The 19,133-nt window shown below is 33.5% G+C and overlaps 1 protein-coding gene across 6 annotated transcripts in view; it reads left to right on the top strand.

Annotated features, from left to right (window-relative positions):
* Nucleotides 1–19,133, top strand: part of GSTCD (glutathione S-transferase C-terminal domain containing) — a 125,258-nt gene that overhangs the window by 8,114 nt on the left and 98,011 nt on the right. For 4 of the 6 annotated variants that reach the window (XM_038581985.1, XM_038581982.1, XM_038581981.1 and 1 more), the window contains 5 exons: nt 163–256; nt 1,837–2,274; nt 3,048–3,512; nt 10,399–10,650; nt 14,751–14,844. In XM_038581985.1, coding sequence (XP_038437913.1) covers nt 1,858–2,274; nt 3,048–3,512; nt 10,399–10,650; nt 14,751–14,844 — 1,228 coding nt within the window. In that variant the 5' untranslated portion in view covers nt 163–256; nt 1,837–1,857. The remainder of the gene's footprint in view (nt 1–162; nt 257–1,836; nt 2,275–3,047; nt 3,513–10,398; nt 10,651–14,750; nt 14,845–19,133) is intronic. The other 2 variants (XM_038581984.1, XM_038581983.1) reach the window with 1 other exon arrangement.

Raw genomic sequence — 19,133 nt, 5'->3', positions numbered from 1 at the left:
AAAAAGAAACAATAACTAAGGAGTTTGAAAGGAAATTTAGAATGTTAACAGTTTCCTAAATTTCAGAGTACACTAATACTTCAAATATACTTGAAAGAGTTGCAAGTATACTTTTTAAAGGCTTTTGAAATAATTTTTTCCTCTACTGTCTTTCTATTACAGGTTTCCATGGTGAATGCTTTTAAAGAGTGCCATCTAGTGTTAATTTTGGAATTGTGCTTTATGGGATCAGAACACGGGGAATTTTAGACCTAAGGAAAGTAGAAATCAGTTACCATAATTGACAAAATTTTTAAGAAATCTGACTTGAAAACACCCATCAGTAATTTGACCTCAAGACTGTATGTCTGCATCCTTAAAATAACCGTGTGTATTCATACGTGTAAAATACATATATCAGGCCATGTTTATATATGTTTTATATATATGGTATATATAATATATAATGTTATAATGTTTACATATAATATGCATAATTTATATATATAAATATATAAATCACATATATACATATCAAGTGTTTTAGGCATAGTAGTAAATAAAACAAAATTCCTATTCTTATAGAACATTCTATTTGTGGGAAGCAAAATATACAGTGTGTTACCACAGTGGTAAGTGTGAAAAAAAAAGCATAGAATAGTGTTTTCAGAGAGGGTGGGGGTTGTGATTTTCAATTTAAATACAGTAGCCACCGATTATCTTAATGAGAAGCTGACATTTAAGTAAATACCTGAAAGAGGTGAGGGGGTGTTCCAGGCACTAGACAGAACTGCAAAATGCCAGAGGTGGGAATGTACCTAGTATTTTAAAGGAATAACAAGTCACTTTGGCTGGAATAGTGAATAATGAGATCAAGGAGATCTTTAGGCCTTTGTAAGAGCTTTGCCTTTTCTCTGAGTAGGATGGGAAGCTATTTGTCAGAGTAGCGATGTGATCTTACTCCATTTTTAGGAGGGTCCCTTTGGATACTATATGGAGAATAGAGAGGGAGGTAGAATGGAAAGCAGGATTAGAAGATTAATTGCTATAATTCAGAGATAGGTGATGGTGGCTTGGATTATAGTGAAAGCAATGAAGATATTGTGAAATAAACACTTTTGATATATATTGAAGAGCCAAAATAAGTCTATAATGGATTGGTTATGGAGGTGTGAAAGAAAAGAGTAATTAAAAATGACTCCAGATTTTTGGCCTGAGCAGCTAGGAGAATGATTATCCATTAACCAAGATGGGGAGGATACATGAGCAGGTATAGGTAGGGATCAATGTTTCTGGACATGTTAACATTGAGATATCTCAGTTATCAGCATCTAAGTTATGGGGAACTTCAAATATTTTTCTCTTGTGATTCAGCATGCAATAGCTCATCGTATCAAAATCCATTTACTTTAAGAGAATCCATTTCTCACGAGGGAATGAATCCTCCACCTCCTCATGACTATTGTGTTGTAAAGTCATAAAAGACCAGTGGTGTGGGAAGACCAGTGTTGCCAAAGCTTCTCCAGACAACTCCTAGGATTCTTGATTATTTATTTCCCATTCTATTAATCTCTTGTTCTTATCACACTTCTTGATTGGGACTGTTCTATTGCTAAGCACCTGAGGTATGCTTATTTTAAAGGAGCTGGATGTAAAATCACCCCCTGAGACTAGTTAATTGCACAGGGTAGAAATCTTTCTTTTGGAAGCCATGCATTCAGAAACAAATTCTTGCAGAATTTTATCTATCACAAATCGTTGCTGATTTCTAGACAAAGTTTTAAAATATTCATCTTTTATTTCAGCTTCTAAATTACAATACTGTAAGTCCTATAACCACTTCAATTTATGCTGCAGGTGACCCAATAAAAGAAGAAAATGAAAGGCATTAAGAAAAGTCTTAAAGAAGAATACCTATACTTGGACTTTTTTCACCAAATAGAAGGGTGCATCTTTCCTCTTCATACATCTGTAACTTTATTTTTGTTGTCATACTGTGACTGTAAAATCTTTAAAGTTTGCTTAGTCCTCACTGGAGAAAGTAGAGATATTTCACTAGAAAATGTAGTGCCTCAGGAAGTTGAAGTACAGATTATTTCAAGACAAGAGCTTCCACCAATAGTCCAGAATTGCTGTTTACCTGCAGTAGTAGAAAAACCAGACAATTTCTGTAGAGCAGGACTTGCTGTTGTACTGAGACATATAATCCAGAAATCGTATGAAGCTGACTCCTCCAAGAAAGAGATTTTGGAACTTCTGGGTTTTAAGAAGACTTGCTTGAAAGCCTGTGCTGAAGTAAGTATGATGGCTCTCTTGTTACTTAAAGTGATTACACATTCGTTTGAGCATTCATTTTAACTTTCTGTGGGAGACTAAAATCCTGCTTACTTAAAAAATCTATAGTAAATAATGAAATAAGCCCTTTATGTATGCTAGTACTTCAGTACAGCATTGAAAAATAAGAATTCAGCATTTAATTTGTGAGGTTTGGAGACCTTGGTTTTAGAGAATGACTTTTTTAAAATTTTTTTTAATTTTTATTTATTTATTCATGAGAGATAGAAAGAGGCAGAGACATAGGCAGAGGGAGAAGCAGGCTCCCTGCAGGAAGCCTGATATGGGACTGATCCTGGGACTCATGCCCTGAGGCCAAGGCAGACTCTCAACGGCTGAGCCACCCAGGTGTCCCTCTTTTTTATCTTTTGTTTTAACTGAGAACTTTTAAAGGAAATTTTACACATGAACAGGAGCTCAAGTAGCAGTGCCTTGAAAACCATACTTTTTTTAGGGGTGGGGGTGCATGTACTTTGAAGGCTTTAAGAAGGAAGGATTTATTCAGTAAGAGGATACAAGAGGATAACATGTATTCCAGGCATAAGAATCTTTAACTGTTTAGTGTTAGCATTTTTGAAACACTGTAATATGTCCCTTGATAGACCATAAATCTTAACCCAGGGATGGCTTGGCTTCAATTGTCAAAACTAGTCTTATTTCCCAATAGAAAGTTTTCTTCAAGCCATATTGAAACTAAAGGCTCCTTTCATTTCTTGTATTGTTTTGTTTTACAGGTTAGTCAGTGGACCAGGCTGTGTGAACTCACCATCCCTTTAGCTATTGAAAATTTTCTCAAAGAATCTGACCAGCACCCAACTATCCCTGCAGAAATACTACAGTTAGAGAAAAAGCTTAGTGAGCCTGTAAGAGTGCATAATGATGACAAACTCCGTCGGCAGAAGCTGAAACAACAGAAGGCTGCTGGGGTCGGGCCTTCCCTTGCTAAGGAAAAAACAAAGAACAAGGTGCATAGACAAGAAACGTCTGAAGAATTGGACTCTTCATCCAAGAGCCTGGAACTTAAAGTGGCATTCTCAAAGCTCACAGTACATGAAGAACCAGCTACTACCAACAGAGAGCCTTCTCACATCAGAAAAGCAAAAGCCTCTGACCTTCCACCTCTGGAGCACGTGTTTGCAGAGGGCTTGTACTTCACTTTGGCAGACATCGTGCTCTTGCCTTGTATCCATCATTTTTTGGTAAGGTTTATCAGGAGTGGATACATTACTATAAGTTTCAATCTATGAAATTGCCTAGGTTTGCATTTCTATTCCATTTCTTACTATCATTATGTTCCTGGGCAAGGAATTAATAACTGTCTCCATTTTTTTTATCTGTAAAAATGAATGGTATCTATCTCATAGGATTAGTGTAAGGAATAAATGACAATTCGTGTAAAGCATGAAGTGTTTGGCATATAGTAAGCTCTCAATAAATGTTAGTAATTATTATAACTTCTAGTTTTGAGTTGCTAAAATTTTGGCAATTGTTATAATTATTAATTTCAAATTGCTCTTTTGATTACCTTCAAATATTGGAAGTTCCAGTATTAAAATACTAAAAAAATCATGCCAGCTGTATTTTATAATTAAGTAGTCAAAGTACTAATTACATTATGTTAGGCGTTATTAAATCAGAAATATTTTATCATTGTGTCTGTACATCTCTGTTCCTTATAAGATCACATTCAGTAGCTGGCTGTGCCATAATCATTGTTGTGGGAGAATATAAATATGAAGTTTTCTTTGTTAATATGAGTATGTGTGTGTGCGGGAGTATGTGTGTGTGTGTTCTCTTTTCTCCTGGTGCAGAAAAAAAGAACAATGTAAAAATAATATTAGAGTTCAAACATGGGAAACTATAGTTCTCTTCAGCTTTTTCATTGGTTTTCAAGAGCTGCATTTTTCTTGCTTTGAAGCATTTCACCTTTCTCCTAAAAAGGAATCAGATACCAAATTTCATTCTTATATATCACCAACACTTGAGGTATCTCTACTAACAAATGAGAAATGATTTCTAATGAAAATCTGTTTGGAGGCTAATGCTTCACTAATAAGTTAGGTGGTATTAATCAATTGGAATTTTCTTGAAGAATATTTTTTTTTTCCAAAATAGTAATAAAATAAGATTAGAAACCAAAATGACTTCAGAATTAAAGGATGTTAAAGAGAGTTTCGGGAATTGTTTAGATGTTGATTAGCATTTTAAATGTCATATGTATTCATAGTATCCATGGATCTGGGTGGGGAGAAGACTTTTTTTACTTTTTACTTTTTTTTTTTCTAGTCAAATGATTTCTAAATTCTCTTACTCCTGACCTTCCCCTTTATTACCAACTTCAGGCATTAGAGCAGTCATGTGAAATACTGTTGATGTTTGTGGCTTCTTGGTCTTCTTGGATAACTGCATTTGGTTTTAATTTTGTAAGGATTAAATCCGCATGTCACATCCATTAATGATTCATTTGAGAAATTTATTGAAAGCCTACGTATGTAGCAGATGCTGTTGTAGGCACTGGCAATAGAGTGATGAACAAAACAGATGAAGTCCCAACCTTCATGGAGTTAATATTCTAGTAGGGGAAGATAGACATGAATAAGTAAACAAATAACTAATACATATTTAAATAATAGTAAGTAGTACAAAGAAAATAAAAAAAAAAACGATAGAGTATCTACTTTCAAACTCAACAAAGCAAATATAAAACTAGATTTACCTATATGCAGTTGATTTTAGATCATTAACCAAACATCCATTTTCAGCTAGTTTGCATTTGATTTTAGCTTAATTTAAATACAATTTACCTAAATTAGAATCAATAGAAGCTGAAGTATTTTTAATTGAGAAGGAATTTTTTCCCCTCTTCAATCAGGTAGGATATCTACTAACTGCTGTTAAGTAAATTTACCTAATACTACTGAAGAACTTTGTTTTTAGCTTGAAATAGGGGAAAACTTATACACTCAGCCTTTATTATTACATGTATTCTAGGATTAAATTTTTCTCTTTTGACACTTATATGTAAACTAATTCTCATATTTTCCTTTATATTTTTCTTGGATCTGCACAATTTATTTCAGAATTAATCTTTTTTTGCCAAAGAAAGATATTATTAATATTTTTTTGTTATGTTTATTTTGCTCCTTTAAGTCATCTTGAGTTATGAAGCAGTTGTTTGACTTCAGGTAGTGGCTATGATGCATAGCCTTTATAGTGATGGAGTGGCCATCCAAATGGTCAGACTCATAATCAAGTTGGTGATCAGGAATGAAAGTCAAGTTACTAGGTTTGGATCAGAAACATAGAGCTGAACCTAGAGCAAGGATATTTGGCCACAGAAATAAGGCCAACAATATAAGAGAGCAGTCAATTTTGCTAAGTCAAGATTTGGAATACCAGAGGTCAAAATTAGAAGAGCTAGGGAAAATACACAGTTCTGCTAAACAGAAGAAAGCCAAACATGCAAAACAGTAGTAGGTAGAGTGGCCAAGGTGCTGTGTCTAAAACTGCTCCATGTTTTTCTTCCTTTTCAGTGGATATTAGTTTGTGAAGGTAACCCAATAGCCCAGTACTTCATTATGAAAGATACCTGACAAAACCCTCTTCTCTAGAAAATTTTAGGAATAGATTTTAAAAGGAATAAATTAAATGCACACCTCTTGTAATTTCCCTTCTCTAAGTCATTTGCTAGCATCTTCTAGTAGTTAGTAGAGCAAGCATAGGGAGACAGCAATGAATAGCTACACTCAGGCAAAATCCTGCTGTTAGCTGATACCAGAAAATTGTATAGTTATTTTTAAGTTGCTACTAGTAAACAAGTATACTTTGATAGGACTATGTAAAAGATTATTCTACTCCCATAAGAAAAAATTTGCTATTTTATAAAATATTTTTGTAATTTGAACACTTTAGGATTTAACTTTTTACATGTTAGCTTCAAATGCTTTGAATTGAGTTTTTAAAAAGTATGACACATTTATTGCTAAAGTAAAATTATTGTGGAAATTGATTTTTAAGCAAAAGTACTTATGTTAAATGTCTCTTTCACTGTCCCTGTAGACGTAGCATTAGGAATAAAATAAGAATCTATTAGCTGGCATTTTGCAAAAACCATAGATGACACTTATTTAGTGGTTAATTTGTATATTCCATATCCTCTCCTATGCATTAGCTCCTTCAGAGTTTTCAGTTTTAACCCACCAGTTCTAGTCTATAAGTAAAAGCAGAATTTAGATTATATTTCCAGTTAGTTTACTGCTTACACTGCTCACCTAAACATTTGTTAGTTATGCCATATTTTCAAAAGACTAAACATGACTAAGGAAGTGGTATAAAGTAAATACAAAATATTTGCTTCTCCCTCTGCCTGTGTCTGTCTCTACCTCTGTGTGTGTGTGTGTGTGTCTCTCATGAATAAATGAATAAAATCTTAAAAAAAAAAAAAGGGGGGTTGGGGCAGCTCGGTGGCTGAGCAGTTTAGTGCTGCTTTCAGCCCAGGGTATGATCCTGGAGACCTGGGATCGAGTCCCACATCAGGCTCCCTGTATGGAGCATACTTCTCCCTCTGCCTGTGTCTGTGTCTCTACCCTCTACCTCTCTCTCTCTCTCTCTCTCTCTCTCTGCCTCTCATGAATAAATAAATAAAATCTTTCAAAAAAATTACAAAATATTTCATATAATAAATGGTTGGAAAGTGATGAAAGTGATGCAGAGGAGGAGATATTTTGGATAAATGTAACATCTTGCTTCACTCCAGGCAAGTTTTGCTGCCCCTTGTTACAGTTGACTACAAAACCATTAGGGTTTCATTTTATGCTCTTGGTAGCAACAGTTTTTTATCATTGTTTAAGAATAAATGATCTAATTTTCCTCTCTTTAACTGTGATATTTATAATGGTTTTGATCTTATCAGGCAGGTAACTTAAAAAAATCATTTTTTAGGAACAAATATAATTTTCATCTCACACATTCTTCATTAGCCACTTCTTTAAATATATCTTCTTAAGTATAATGAATGTGGTTCAGTACCTCCTGAGCTGTCTGGATATTAGCAGAGCAGCCTGGCATGTTGATGAAATGGGATGACCCGTCATGCAGAGTAAATCTCCTCAATTTCTCTTAAATATGAATTATTGTTACTTAATCAGAACTTATTTTCCAACGGAAGGAAAGATGCCATATGCATCTAAAAAATAAGAACGAGTCACTTAGAAGGAGAGGAAAGGAAAGGTGAAGAAATTAGAGCATTTCTTAATTAATTTATCATGAACTAAACTCAGTTCACTTAGCACATAAGCTATTTCCAGGCAATTAAATTGAATTTTGGTGAGGGGTACCTGGGTGCCTCAGTCCGTTTTAAGCATCTGACTTGATTTCAGCTCAGGTCATGATCTCAGGGGTTATGAGATCAAGCCCTGCCTCAGGCTCATACTGGAGCCTGCTTAAGATTTTCTCTTTTTCTTCTTTTGACCCTCTCCCTGTTCACTCTATTAAAAAATAAATAAATAAATAAATAAATAAATAAATAAATAATAAACTAACTGGCTCCCAAAGTGCCATTTAGACAGCATATTTTAAAGTCTCTAACTCACAGTAAACAATGCGTTTTGCAGGTGATTGAGCATCCTTAATACAAATATGTATCTTGTATACATTAAATATACTTATAAGGATTATAAAGCAACCCACTTTACTACATGCTGTGGACTCTGCTATTTTCTGTTTTATGCCATTTTTAAAACTATGTTGATTTCACAACTTCCTTATGGGCTATAAACTGCTGTTTGAAAAGTGCTAATTTAGGAGATTATTCTTTGAAGATAATAAATAGTTCCTTGATCATTTGTTCACTCAACAGACTATTGTTTGCAAGGTAGAATATTATTTGCAAGTGCTTGCCATATACAAAGAGAGTCTGACATAAACCTTGTTCTTACAAACAATTGCTTGTGTTTATTTACAGTCCAGTTAAAATAGACTAAAACATATATGCATGTGAATTTTTCATTAATTTTCTGTCCTTTCTAGCTTCTGCTTTGGGACTCATTATTGCTAGATATATTTGTCAAGATTTTCTTGATTTGACCTTTTTATTAATCTATTTGTTCATCATCACCAGTCATAATCTGTTTGTGACATTATTACTGTTTCTATGGAAACAATATTCAGTGCCTCAAAAAGAAGTAAGAGCATTCTAATTTTTAAAGAAATTGAAGTTTGATGATGATGGTAGGAAGAAAGCATCTGGCCAAGAAAAAAACAAAAAGATAATTTAAATCAGTAGTAATGGTTTCACTTTTTTTTTTTTTTTTTGGTTTCACATTTTCTCATGTGAATAAAAGCCTTACTTTAAGTGCTGCTTTATAAAAAATGCCCTCTAACTAATGCTAGTTATCTTTTCACTTCTAAATATCTATAATTGTATCTTTTATCTTTTTACAATTTTACTTCAGTGAAATTTCCTCCTTACTCCATCAAGTCTTTTTTAAAAAATATGGTTCTGAGAGTGTTTCTTACACTACTTTTACATAATACTGCTTTAATTCTGTGTTACAGTTCATACATTCAGGGAAGGCTTCACTAAAAAAAAAAAAAAGAAAGAAAGAAAGAAAAGAACTTTAGATCACTATTAAAATAAGAGTACACCCTCTCCATTTCTCTCATTCCCATATGTCCCCAGTGAGTACATAACTTCCATTGAGATTTCTCAAAATAAACCAGTGAGTATAGACTCTATATAGATACCAAATTATGGTCATTTAAAATTATCACATAAGATACTTTGAGGAAGTCAACACTTCAACTTATTTTAATTCTTTCTCCATTAACCACTTAAACTAGTGTTCATACATAAATATATATTAAGTATTTTAGGTTTTTGTCTGAGGAGTGTCCACTTATTCTCTATATTCAATGTGTTGAGACTTATGAAACATAATGAGGATCAGGGACAGTGGAATGTGTTCTTGCCCAGGAATTATAGATGAAGGGGTTTCTAGATTTGAAGGAAATGGACTAAGAAAGAGTTTTTAGAGAGGCATAAAAATATACAACAAAGATGATAGAAACTAGAATTTAATATAAATATATAAATAAGTAATAAATATAATAAAAACAAAACTGATATAAAATTTTCCAAAATGATTTTCAACTGCTATTTCAAATGTCGTGTTCTACTGATTATCTTAGAATAATCTATTTATATTTTGTATCCTTTTCTGCTAAGTATTGGTCTTTTCCATTAATTCTCATTAATTCTTTTTTTTTTTTTTTGGCTTATAAGATAGTATGTGAATACATTCTTAGTTTGTGTGTATATAATATTATTATTATCCAAGTAATTCACAAATACCTTTTGGGCCTCTTATTATTTCTAAGACATTAGTCCTTTGTTAGTCTTATTTAAATAATATGTTTTGATTTTTAAAATATCTTTTAAAAATAGACTTTATTTTTTAGAGTAATTCTAGGTTTAGAGTGAAATTGAACAGAAAGTGCAGAAAGTTCCTATATATCCTCTATCCCCCCATCCCCACAGCCTCCTTTACTATCAACATCCTGCACCAAAGTGGTACATTTATCACAATTGATGAACCTACATTAACACATTACTATAACCCAAACCATACTTTGTATTAGTGTTATATGGGTTTCGACAAATGCATGATATGCATCCATCATTATTGTATCATACAGAATAGTTTAACTCCCCTAAAAATCTGATAAATGTAACTTCATGGATGAACCTCAAAAACTTAATACTAAGTGAAAAAAGACATTTTATGATTTCACATAGATGAAATACTAGAAAAGGCAAATTATAGACATGAAAGCAGATCAGTGGTTGCTTATAACCAACTGGGGAAGCAGAGATTGACTGCAGGTGGTCACAACCGAATTTTTTGGTGTGATAGTGTTCTAATACCGGATTGTGGTGGTAGTTGCACAACTATATACATTTGCTAAAATTCATTGTTTGAACTATACACTTAAAATGTGTGAATTTTATGGTACGTAAAGGTACCTCAGTATAGCTATATAAACAAAAAATATATAACAACATGCTTTTGTTCTTTGCCCACCTAGGTAATTATCTGCAAGAAACTTTCTGAAAAGCTGATAGAATTTCCACTGCTGGCTGCTTGGTACCAGAGGATTCAGGAAGTGCCACGAGTAAAAGCAGCAGCTTCTCGGTGTGGGATCCAATTTCTCCATTTACCAGAGTTGCTGACCACCTCAAATGAACAATATTCAAACTTAAGTGAGATCCCAGATGTAGAGGAGCAAAATGATGCTTCATTTATAGGAGGACCAAGACCCACTATGACCAAGTTAATGGTACTTAAAATGTTTTTATTAAAATTTTCTTTGAAAAATTCCATGTGATAATGTTCCTGAGCATTCTGCCTCAGCTTGTAATCATTTATTGACATTACTTTTGCTTTAAATTTTATTTATAACTATTTTACATCACCCTTACCCAATTAATATTTCTATGTCTTTTGCATATAAATGAGGTACAGTAAACTGGAGATTTTTAATACTGTGTGTCTTTGGAGTCAAGTAAGTCAAAAGTATTTTTTTCAAAACTTTTTTTTTTTTAATATTCAAGACCTTGACCAAGGTCATATCATGTCTGTCAAATGTATTGTTTTAATCTGATGTTTCCCTATTGGCAAGGTTTTGGTTTCAGCTTTTAAATTTTGAGATGATTTGAAGTTAAAGAATATGAAAATGAATATCTCAATTTACTTTTGAAAGTTAGGTCTAAATTTAAGATTTTTTTAGTTCTTTGAATTTTGCTTTAATGCCTTTTTATATAACACATATGATGTTTCCTCTTTCCTGCAAAGTTTCTTTTCTTTTTTTTTTTTTAGTTTCATTTATTTACTCATGAGAGTCACAGAGAGAGAGAGGCAGAGACATAGGTAGAGGGAGAAGCAGGTTTCCTGCTGAAAGCCTGATGCAGGACTCGATCCCAGAACCCTGGGATCACAACCTGAATCAAAGGCAGATGCTCAACCACTGAGCCACCCAGATGCCCCTACAAAGTTTGTTTCTAATAATACTAATTATAGAAATTTTCCAAATAGGTTTTGTTTTCTCTATCATTCTAAACAGTTTACAAAAATGTTTTGCTTTTAACTTCAACTATTTGAAGTTTTATTTGAATAGAGGGAAAATCAGGAAGTCATTTGAGCTATTCATCTCAGTCATACTGGAAAAATACATTATATTTTCCCACTTGGATTAGGAAGAATTTGTGTTCTATGGTTAACAAAAGGTTTGCTGAATTAGAAAAGCACAAGATTTTAGCCCCTTATCTCATCAGTTAAGCTTTGTTAGCCCAATGATGAAACAATGAAATAGGATTATTTAGTGAATTTTGGAAGAAAGTATCAAAGCATGTCCAAAAGCTTGATGTGTCTGATCAGATGACCATACTATATAGAGATCTCATTTTCACCTCCTGAGTTTTTAAAAATAATCATCAGTAGAGTAAGTTGCTTTGTTTTTAAATACTAATTTTTTAAATTTCAACAAACTAAAAAGCTAGTTTTAATTCACACTTACACAGTCTTGGAAGAAAATTGGTGATTCAGATTTTTCTACCTATGCTGTTCTAATAATAAAATGACATTAGGAAAAACATTTATATTTTGTATATCTTAAAAAATATATTTATAGGGCAGCCTGGGTGGCTCAGCGGTGTAGCGCCGCCTTCAGCCCAGCATATGATCCTGGAGACCCGGGATGGAGTCCCACGTCAGGCTTCCTGCACGGATCCTGCTTCTCCCTCTGCCTGTGTCTCTGCCTCTCTCTCTCTCTGTGTGTGTCTCTCATGAATAAATAAATAAAATCTTTAAAAATATATATTTATAAACAATGGGAAATAACAAATTTAAATTCAGGAAAAGTTAACAAATAATTGTAAAAAGAAGCCATCTTGTAATAACAAAGAAGATAAAAAGGAATCCTGAATTTTTAATTTACAGGGGGGTGTGTTAGTTTAGATCTCCTAAGCAGACTCCAAGATGGGATTAGATACGCCAAAGTAGACGTCTACTGAGAGAAATCTGTGAGGTTTTCTCTCAGTAGTGGGGAGTGAGACAGAGGAGGCTTGGGAGAGCCTTCACTCTGTGATGCAGTTTTGACCCCTGTGCATGAGACAGGAAAGGAAGAAACATTGGATTAGAAAAGTTTTAGACTTTAGTGCAGATCTAAGAAAGTTTTGGCAAGCCAGTTCGGGAGTCCTTGAACCCAGATCATCCATCAGATAGTTCCATGTTTCTCAGGAATAGGCCTGACATGGTATTTCAAACACTTTAAGTTATTGGCTTGGGGGCAGCCCATGGAGAGAGTACTAGGGATCAGGTGATTTGGATTCTTGTCCCAGCTTAGTAGCTAAGCTAACTTGGTATGTTGTTTAACCAAAGGGTCTTAATTTTTCCATTTACAAATTAGGAGAGTGTAATAGATATTCTGTAGGATCCTTTTCTGATTTCACATCTTATGGTTATATAAAAGATGACTGGGACAGTACATCAACAGTTAAAAAAAAATAAAGAAGGTTCAAATCTGAAAATAAGTTAAAATTTCTATTTTCATTTAATTCCAACTTGAAAGTATATATTAGATACAACCAAAGTGCCTTTTAGCAAGACATTGTTTTTGCTACTTACTAGTGAATTATTGAATTATATTTTGAAAAATAGTAAATATTATATCAGAATAGTAAATCATAAATTATGTCAATGTATGATTTTATTTATACAGCAATTATTAGTTTTTGTGTAATCACAGTATTTTTGTGCCAATTACATAAGAATAAATGAAATTGGTGCCACGTGGAAGTATAAAATAGTAAAATATTTCTTAGGAACACTCACATCTCACTTTTTTCCCCCTTTGGTTTTCTTTGGCATACTCTTGCCTCTAAAATTGCCCTTATTCTCCAAAGGTTTTAAATTTATTTATTCAGTCAGTCCAAAAAATGTGTATGTTTAGTCATTGTTTTGAATGTGGGATATATGAAGAACAGATTGGACGACTTCCATGGATAGGCCTTCTATTCTGGTGGTGGAAGTTAATAAAGAAAAAACACAGATGTGTTAACATATTAGGTAATGATAAATGCTACAAAAAGTAATGTGGGTGAAAGGGGTGGAGGTTATGTGAGTTGAAGTCCTTTTTGAATAGTGGTCAGAAAGGCCACTCTAATTTCATAATTTTCAGTAATTTTCATAATTTGAAGTAATTTCATGAACTAACTGAAATTAGTGATAGATTCTCAGAGATTTTGCTTTTGAATACAATATTTCTAAAGATAAAAAAACATAAAAAAAAAAAAAAAAAAAACATGAACCATGGATACCTATCCTGTGGGCTATATACCCAGAATGTGATTGCAAGGGGTCTAGGAATCCATATGTATGTCACACAACCATCTGCAGATCAAATAAAAAAGGTACAACTTTTGACATGGGGAAAGAGCCTGAGAATTTTTTTTTATATATTGAAAAGTGGTCCTCAGTTTTGAAAATGTTGGGAACCATTTGGTTTTGACAGAGGAATCCTTTTTTTAGAGGCATTATAAGCACTTATAAAAGATTGGTATGGATGATGTTTTAGGGTGTTATGCTGAAGTTGGGCTTTTTGTCCTATAAATATAACTCCTAGGCTGTGCTATTTTCATATATGTAATGACAGATCTTGATGGAGATGCAGAATCAGTTTTTTATTATCCTTGAATGTTTTTGATAAAATTTTTAACTTCAGGTGACTTTTCTTTTTGACACCCAATTTATATCTAAGTATGAGTATATTTATTTCTATATAGTTTTAGGTGATCATTTTAAAATATCATTTTTTTTATTATCTCAGTATTAAAACAAAATAGGAATGTGTGCTATCAAAAAGACATACATTTCAGGATGCCTGGGTGGCTCAGGCTCAGGGCATGATCCCAGAATTACAGGATTGGGTCCCACATGGGGCTCCCTGCATGGAGCCTGCTTCTCCCTCTGCCTATGTTTCTGCCTCTCTTTCTCTGTGTCTCTCATGAATAAATAAATAAAATCTTTAAAAAAAAAGCATATATTTCTTATGTAACTAAATGTTTTGAGGATCATGTAATGATTGTTAATATATATGTTCCTTCTTGCCACTAAAGAAAAGAGAAATTTGACCTTCTAAAACACAACAGGGGGGATCCCTGGGTGGCTCAGCGGTTTGGTGCCTGCCTTCAGCCCAGAGCGTGATCCTGGAGTCTGGGGATGGAGTCCCACATCAGGCTCCTTGCATGGAGCCTGCTTCTCCCTCTGCCTATGTCTCTGTGTCTCTCATGTATAAATGAATAAAATTTATTTATTAAAAAGAAAACACAACAGGGTTTTATTAATTCATTAATTTGTAAAGAGTCTATTTCCTATTTCCAGGAAAAAGGCATTGAAGTGATGTTTTCTCCCCACCCTTGCCCTACTTGGACCCTTGATTGGAATAATCTTCCTACAGCAGTGAGCCCAAAGGAAGGTGAGGTTTTGGGTTTTTTTCTCCTCTAAATTTTAATCATAATCTAGATGCCTTCTTTAAATCCATCCTCCAATTCTCTAATTCTTTCTTTGGCTTTATCTAATATTCTGATTGTACTATCCATTGAGTTTTCTCCCCTCCCCCCATTATTTCCTTTTTTAAAGTTTTTATTTTAATTCCAGCTTGTTAACATACAGTATTATATGAGTGTCAGGTGTACAATATAGTAATTTAACACTTCCATTCATCACCCTGTGCTCATCACTACAAGTGTATTCCTTAATCCCAATCACCTGTGTAACCCATCCCCAACCTATTTCCCCTCTATAACCATCAGTTCTCTATAATTAAGAGTGTTTCTTTTTTTTTTTTTAAGACTTATTTATTTATTCATTCAGAGAGAGAGAGAGAGAGAGAGGCAGAGGCACAGGAAGAGGGAGAAGCGGGCTCCATGCAGGAAGCCCGATGCGGGACTCGATCTAGGGTCTCCAAGATCACGCCCTGGGCTAACAGGCGGCGCTAAACCGCTGTGCCACCAGGGCTTCCCAAGAGTCTGTTTCTTGATTTGTTTCTCTTTCTCTCACTTTTATTTTTTTCCCCTTTGCATGTTTTGTTTCTTAAATTCCCTGTGTGAGTCAAGTTTTCCTTTTATTTTTATTATAAAAATTTCACATACACACATTGTTCAGATTCAACATTTCTCACATTTTCCTACATTTGTTTTATCTATTCCATTTTCTTTCTTTCCTAAAGTATTTTGAAGGAAATTCTAGATAACGTGTCATACTATATAAGTACATACATCTAAGAAATATAGCCATCTTAATTGCCATGCCATTATCACACCTAATAAAAATTAAAAATTCCTTGATCTTTTAACAACCAGTACATAATCATTTTCCCCTAATTTTTAAAAATATTGTTTGAAAAGAATATTTCATAGTTTTTAGTTAAATAATTATATTTTTCACTGCTAGAAATTATATTTGGATTATTTTTATAATAACCCTTTCCTTGCTCATGTTTCAATTTTCTTTTTTCATAATTGTTTTAGGCATTGTTATTTTATATTCTGTATCTGTTATTTCTGAAGCTATGTCCATAGAGATCTAATTTTGCAGTTTCTTTTTCTGTTGATTTCATTCCTGGTATTTTATATCCCTATCAGTTTTGTAATTATATATTTTGTATTCATTTTGGGGCTACTTAAAACTGTGGGACTTTTGTGGGGCCTGGGTTAAGAGTACATTTCCATAAAAAGGATTTATATTTGCTTATGCCAGCATCTCAAGGTACTAGAACTTAAGACCAGTTAAAATTATGTTTTAAGCTTAAGATTACTTTAACCTTTTCATTTGGAGCTGAGGTTTAAATAGAAGTTATCTTTTATCATCTTTCTTTGCTATTGAGTAGGACTTTTTTTAATGTATCTTTTCATGGGGAATATAGCTTTTCAAGGTTTCTACTTTCATGTAGTGAAACTAGTTCCAGCTTTACGTACTGCTAGGGATCCAGGACTAGCCTCCTTTCTTTATCTTGCTATTAAAGTTTAGATCCCTATTAGCAAATACCCTTCTGACAGCTGTGGTGTCAGTTCAAGATTATTACCCTACTTTTTAGTTCTTTCCCCTTTGTTAAGGCCCTGTGGGTTTCCCTTACTCTCAGAAATCCATTTAGGATAGTCAAAGGATGATTGTTGAGTTTTATATATCATTTTAGGTGTTCTTAGGTAGAGAACATTTTCATTACTCAATGTTCTACTTCTTTAATTGTTCACTTATTCTTTAGTTTTATACCAAGCCAACTATAACTTTTGATTTCCAAATGCTCTTTGAAATTGTTTACCTACTTTTTTCATATTCTTCTCTGTGATGCTTCCTAAGTATTGTCTATATCTCACTAATCAATTCTGTTCAATCAAGGAACTAATTTAGAATTTTTCCAGAATAGAATAAGATTTTGTTGAGCAGTTAAGAACTCTGCCTCAAAGATGTTTTATAAAAACTAAATTAAAAAAAAAACCTAAATACATTTTTCAGTCTTTGTTAAATATATGAAACATAGTCACTATTGAATTTCTTAATGTTTTAATTTTAAATATTTTCTGACATTTTGATAATTCTGTATGTTTGTTTTTATTGTCCTTGCAATTGGATTGTTCTGTGTACTCTGGTTATAGTAGATTTTGGACAGGTTAAAACTGTAGTAAATGAAAATCAGATTTTCATTAATATTTATATGTACCAAGAAATGAATACAGAGATTTGTTTTTGTTTTTTGGTTTTTAAACATTTTATTTATTTATTCATGAGAGACACTGGGAGAGAGAGAGGCAGAAACACAGGCAGAGAGAGAGAGGCAGAGACACAGGCAGAGGGAGAAGCAGGCTCCATGCAGGGAGCCCGACATGGGACTCGATCCCAGGACTCCAGGATCACACCCTGGGCCAAAGGCAGGCGCTAAACTGCTGAGCCACCCGGGCTGCCTGAATACAGAGATTTGTAAGTGCCACATGTTTTGCTTTACTCATAATTAATTTCCTATGAAGCCAAAATAATATTTTCAGTTATTAATTGAGCAATCAATTACATCCGCTACCAACTCAGAGCTCTAACATTAAGCATTCATGTCTGGTCGTCTTACTGGTTAGAACTGCATATCTAACAGTCTTTATGGAATATATTACTCATTATATCCCTTTAATTGGATCACCTAGTTTTCATAAATATTATGACAAACAAGGAGCTATAACAGCAGAGCTACATGATTTATTTACGTTTCATTCTCTGTTCTTGGAAGGTTTATATAGTCTGTGTTAAACTAAGGTGGAATTGTTGCATTTTAGATGGTCTGTTTTCAGTTCTGGCAATTTCAATATTGTACAGTAATAGGATCATTGTGAAATGAAATTATACATACAGGTGTGGAGGTCACTATGAAAGTGTTCTCATAATTCGTGTTCTGATATTTTTAGAAGAGATTAAATTGTAATAAGATTTTATTGGTACTAAGTTCATTTGGATTTCACAAAGGCCGACTCCTTATGTGGAATCTGTTGAGTTACATCAAGATTATGGTATGTGTAATAAGAATCATTCTCTTTACTAACAAAGGCTATATTGATCCTCATGATGCAGGCTTATTTCTTAAGCTTGTGTAATCTCCCAACCTCTGTTATTACCCATTTTGCTCTTCACATCTTACATACCATTCCCTGAACTTTTCAGTTTCCCTTATATGACCTATATCTATTATCTCCTGCCTTAACTTTTATTTTTCCTCCCGCCTTATATATTCTTCTACCCACTTCCCATTCTGTTGAAGTTATACTCATCTTGTAAGGATCAGTTTAAATGCTGCTTCTTCATTAAGCCTTCTGCATGTGCTATGGAGTCAGCCTGCCTAAGTTTCATACCTGAATTATTGTACTAACTGCTAGAAAATCTATGGCAAGATTCTCGACTTCTCTATGCCTCAATTGCCTCACCTGTAGAATGGGGATAAAATAGTATATACATTAATGAAATTGTTGGTGCATTCAATTAATTATTATATAAAGTAGAATATATTAGGATTAGTCACTCCCTGTCAGCATTCTTCAGTACTTTTCTTATACTTCATTTTCTGTATTTATGATATGCTTCTCTTACACTGTAATTATTTATATGCATGTTTTCCTTCTCTAATAGACTGTGAGCTCCTTATAAAATAGGTACTCAATAATTTTTTATTCAATTCATTTGAATTGAGACTATAGATCCTTTTTGTTAACTTCCCAAATTTCTGCTTAAACCAGGCAACTTTGAATTCTTTTGTCTCATATAGATTTAATTTACAGGGACACCTGGGTGGCTCACTGTTGAGTGTCTGCCTTTGGCTCAGGGTGTGATCCCGCAATCCTGGGATCGAATCCCACATCAGGCTCCCTGCCTGGAGCCTGCTTCTCCCTTTGCCTATGTCTCTGCCTCTGTCTCTGTGTCTCTCATGAATAAATAAATAAAATCTTAAAAAAAAAAGATTTCATTTACATCATCATTATTACTACTGTCATTATTATTACTATTACCACTGCTAGTACTACTATTGTATTTTATGGACTGTTTGAGAATAAGTTGACTTTATGCTACTTTACCTCCAACAGCTAAACTGCTTTACGAACAAAGACTTTTTTTGGTGCTTTTCTCTTAGCCATAGTACCATTATTGAAATAGGCTATGTAATTTGGTATGTACTATTATCTAGTTCACAGTCCAGCTGATTGTAGTACATTTAATTGTCATGTCACTTTA

The sequence above is a fragment of the Canis lupus genome, chromosome 32 (assembly GCF_011100685.1).
Source record: "Canis lupus familiaris isolate Mischka breed German Shepherd chromosome 32, alternate assembly UU_Cfam_GSD_1.0, whole genome shotgun sequence".
NCBI classification, from domain to species: domain Eukaryota; kingdom Metazoa; phylum Chordata; class Mammalia; order Carnivora; family Canidae; genus Canis; species Canis lupus.
This window is presented reverse-complemented; position numbering and strand designations above follow the sequence as displayed.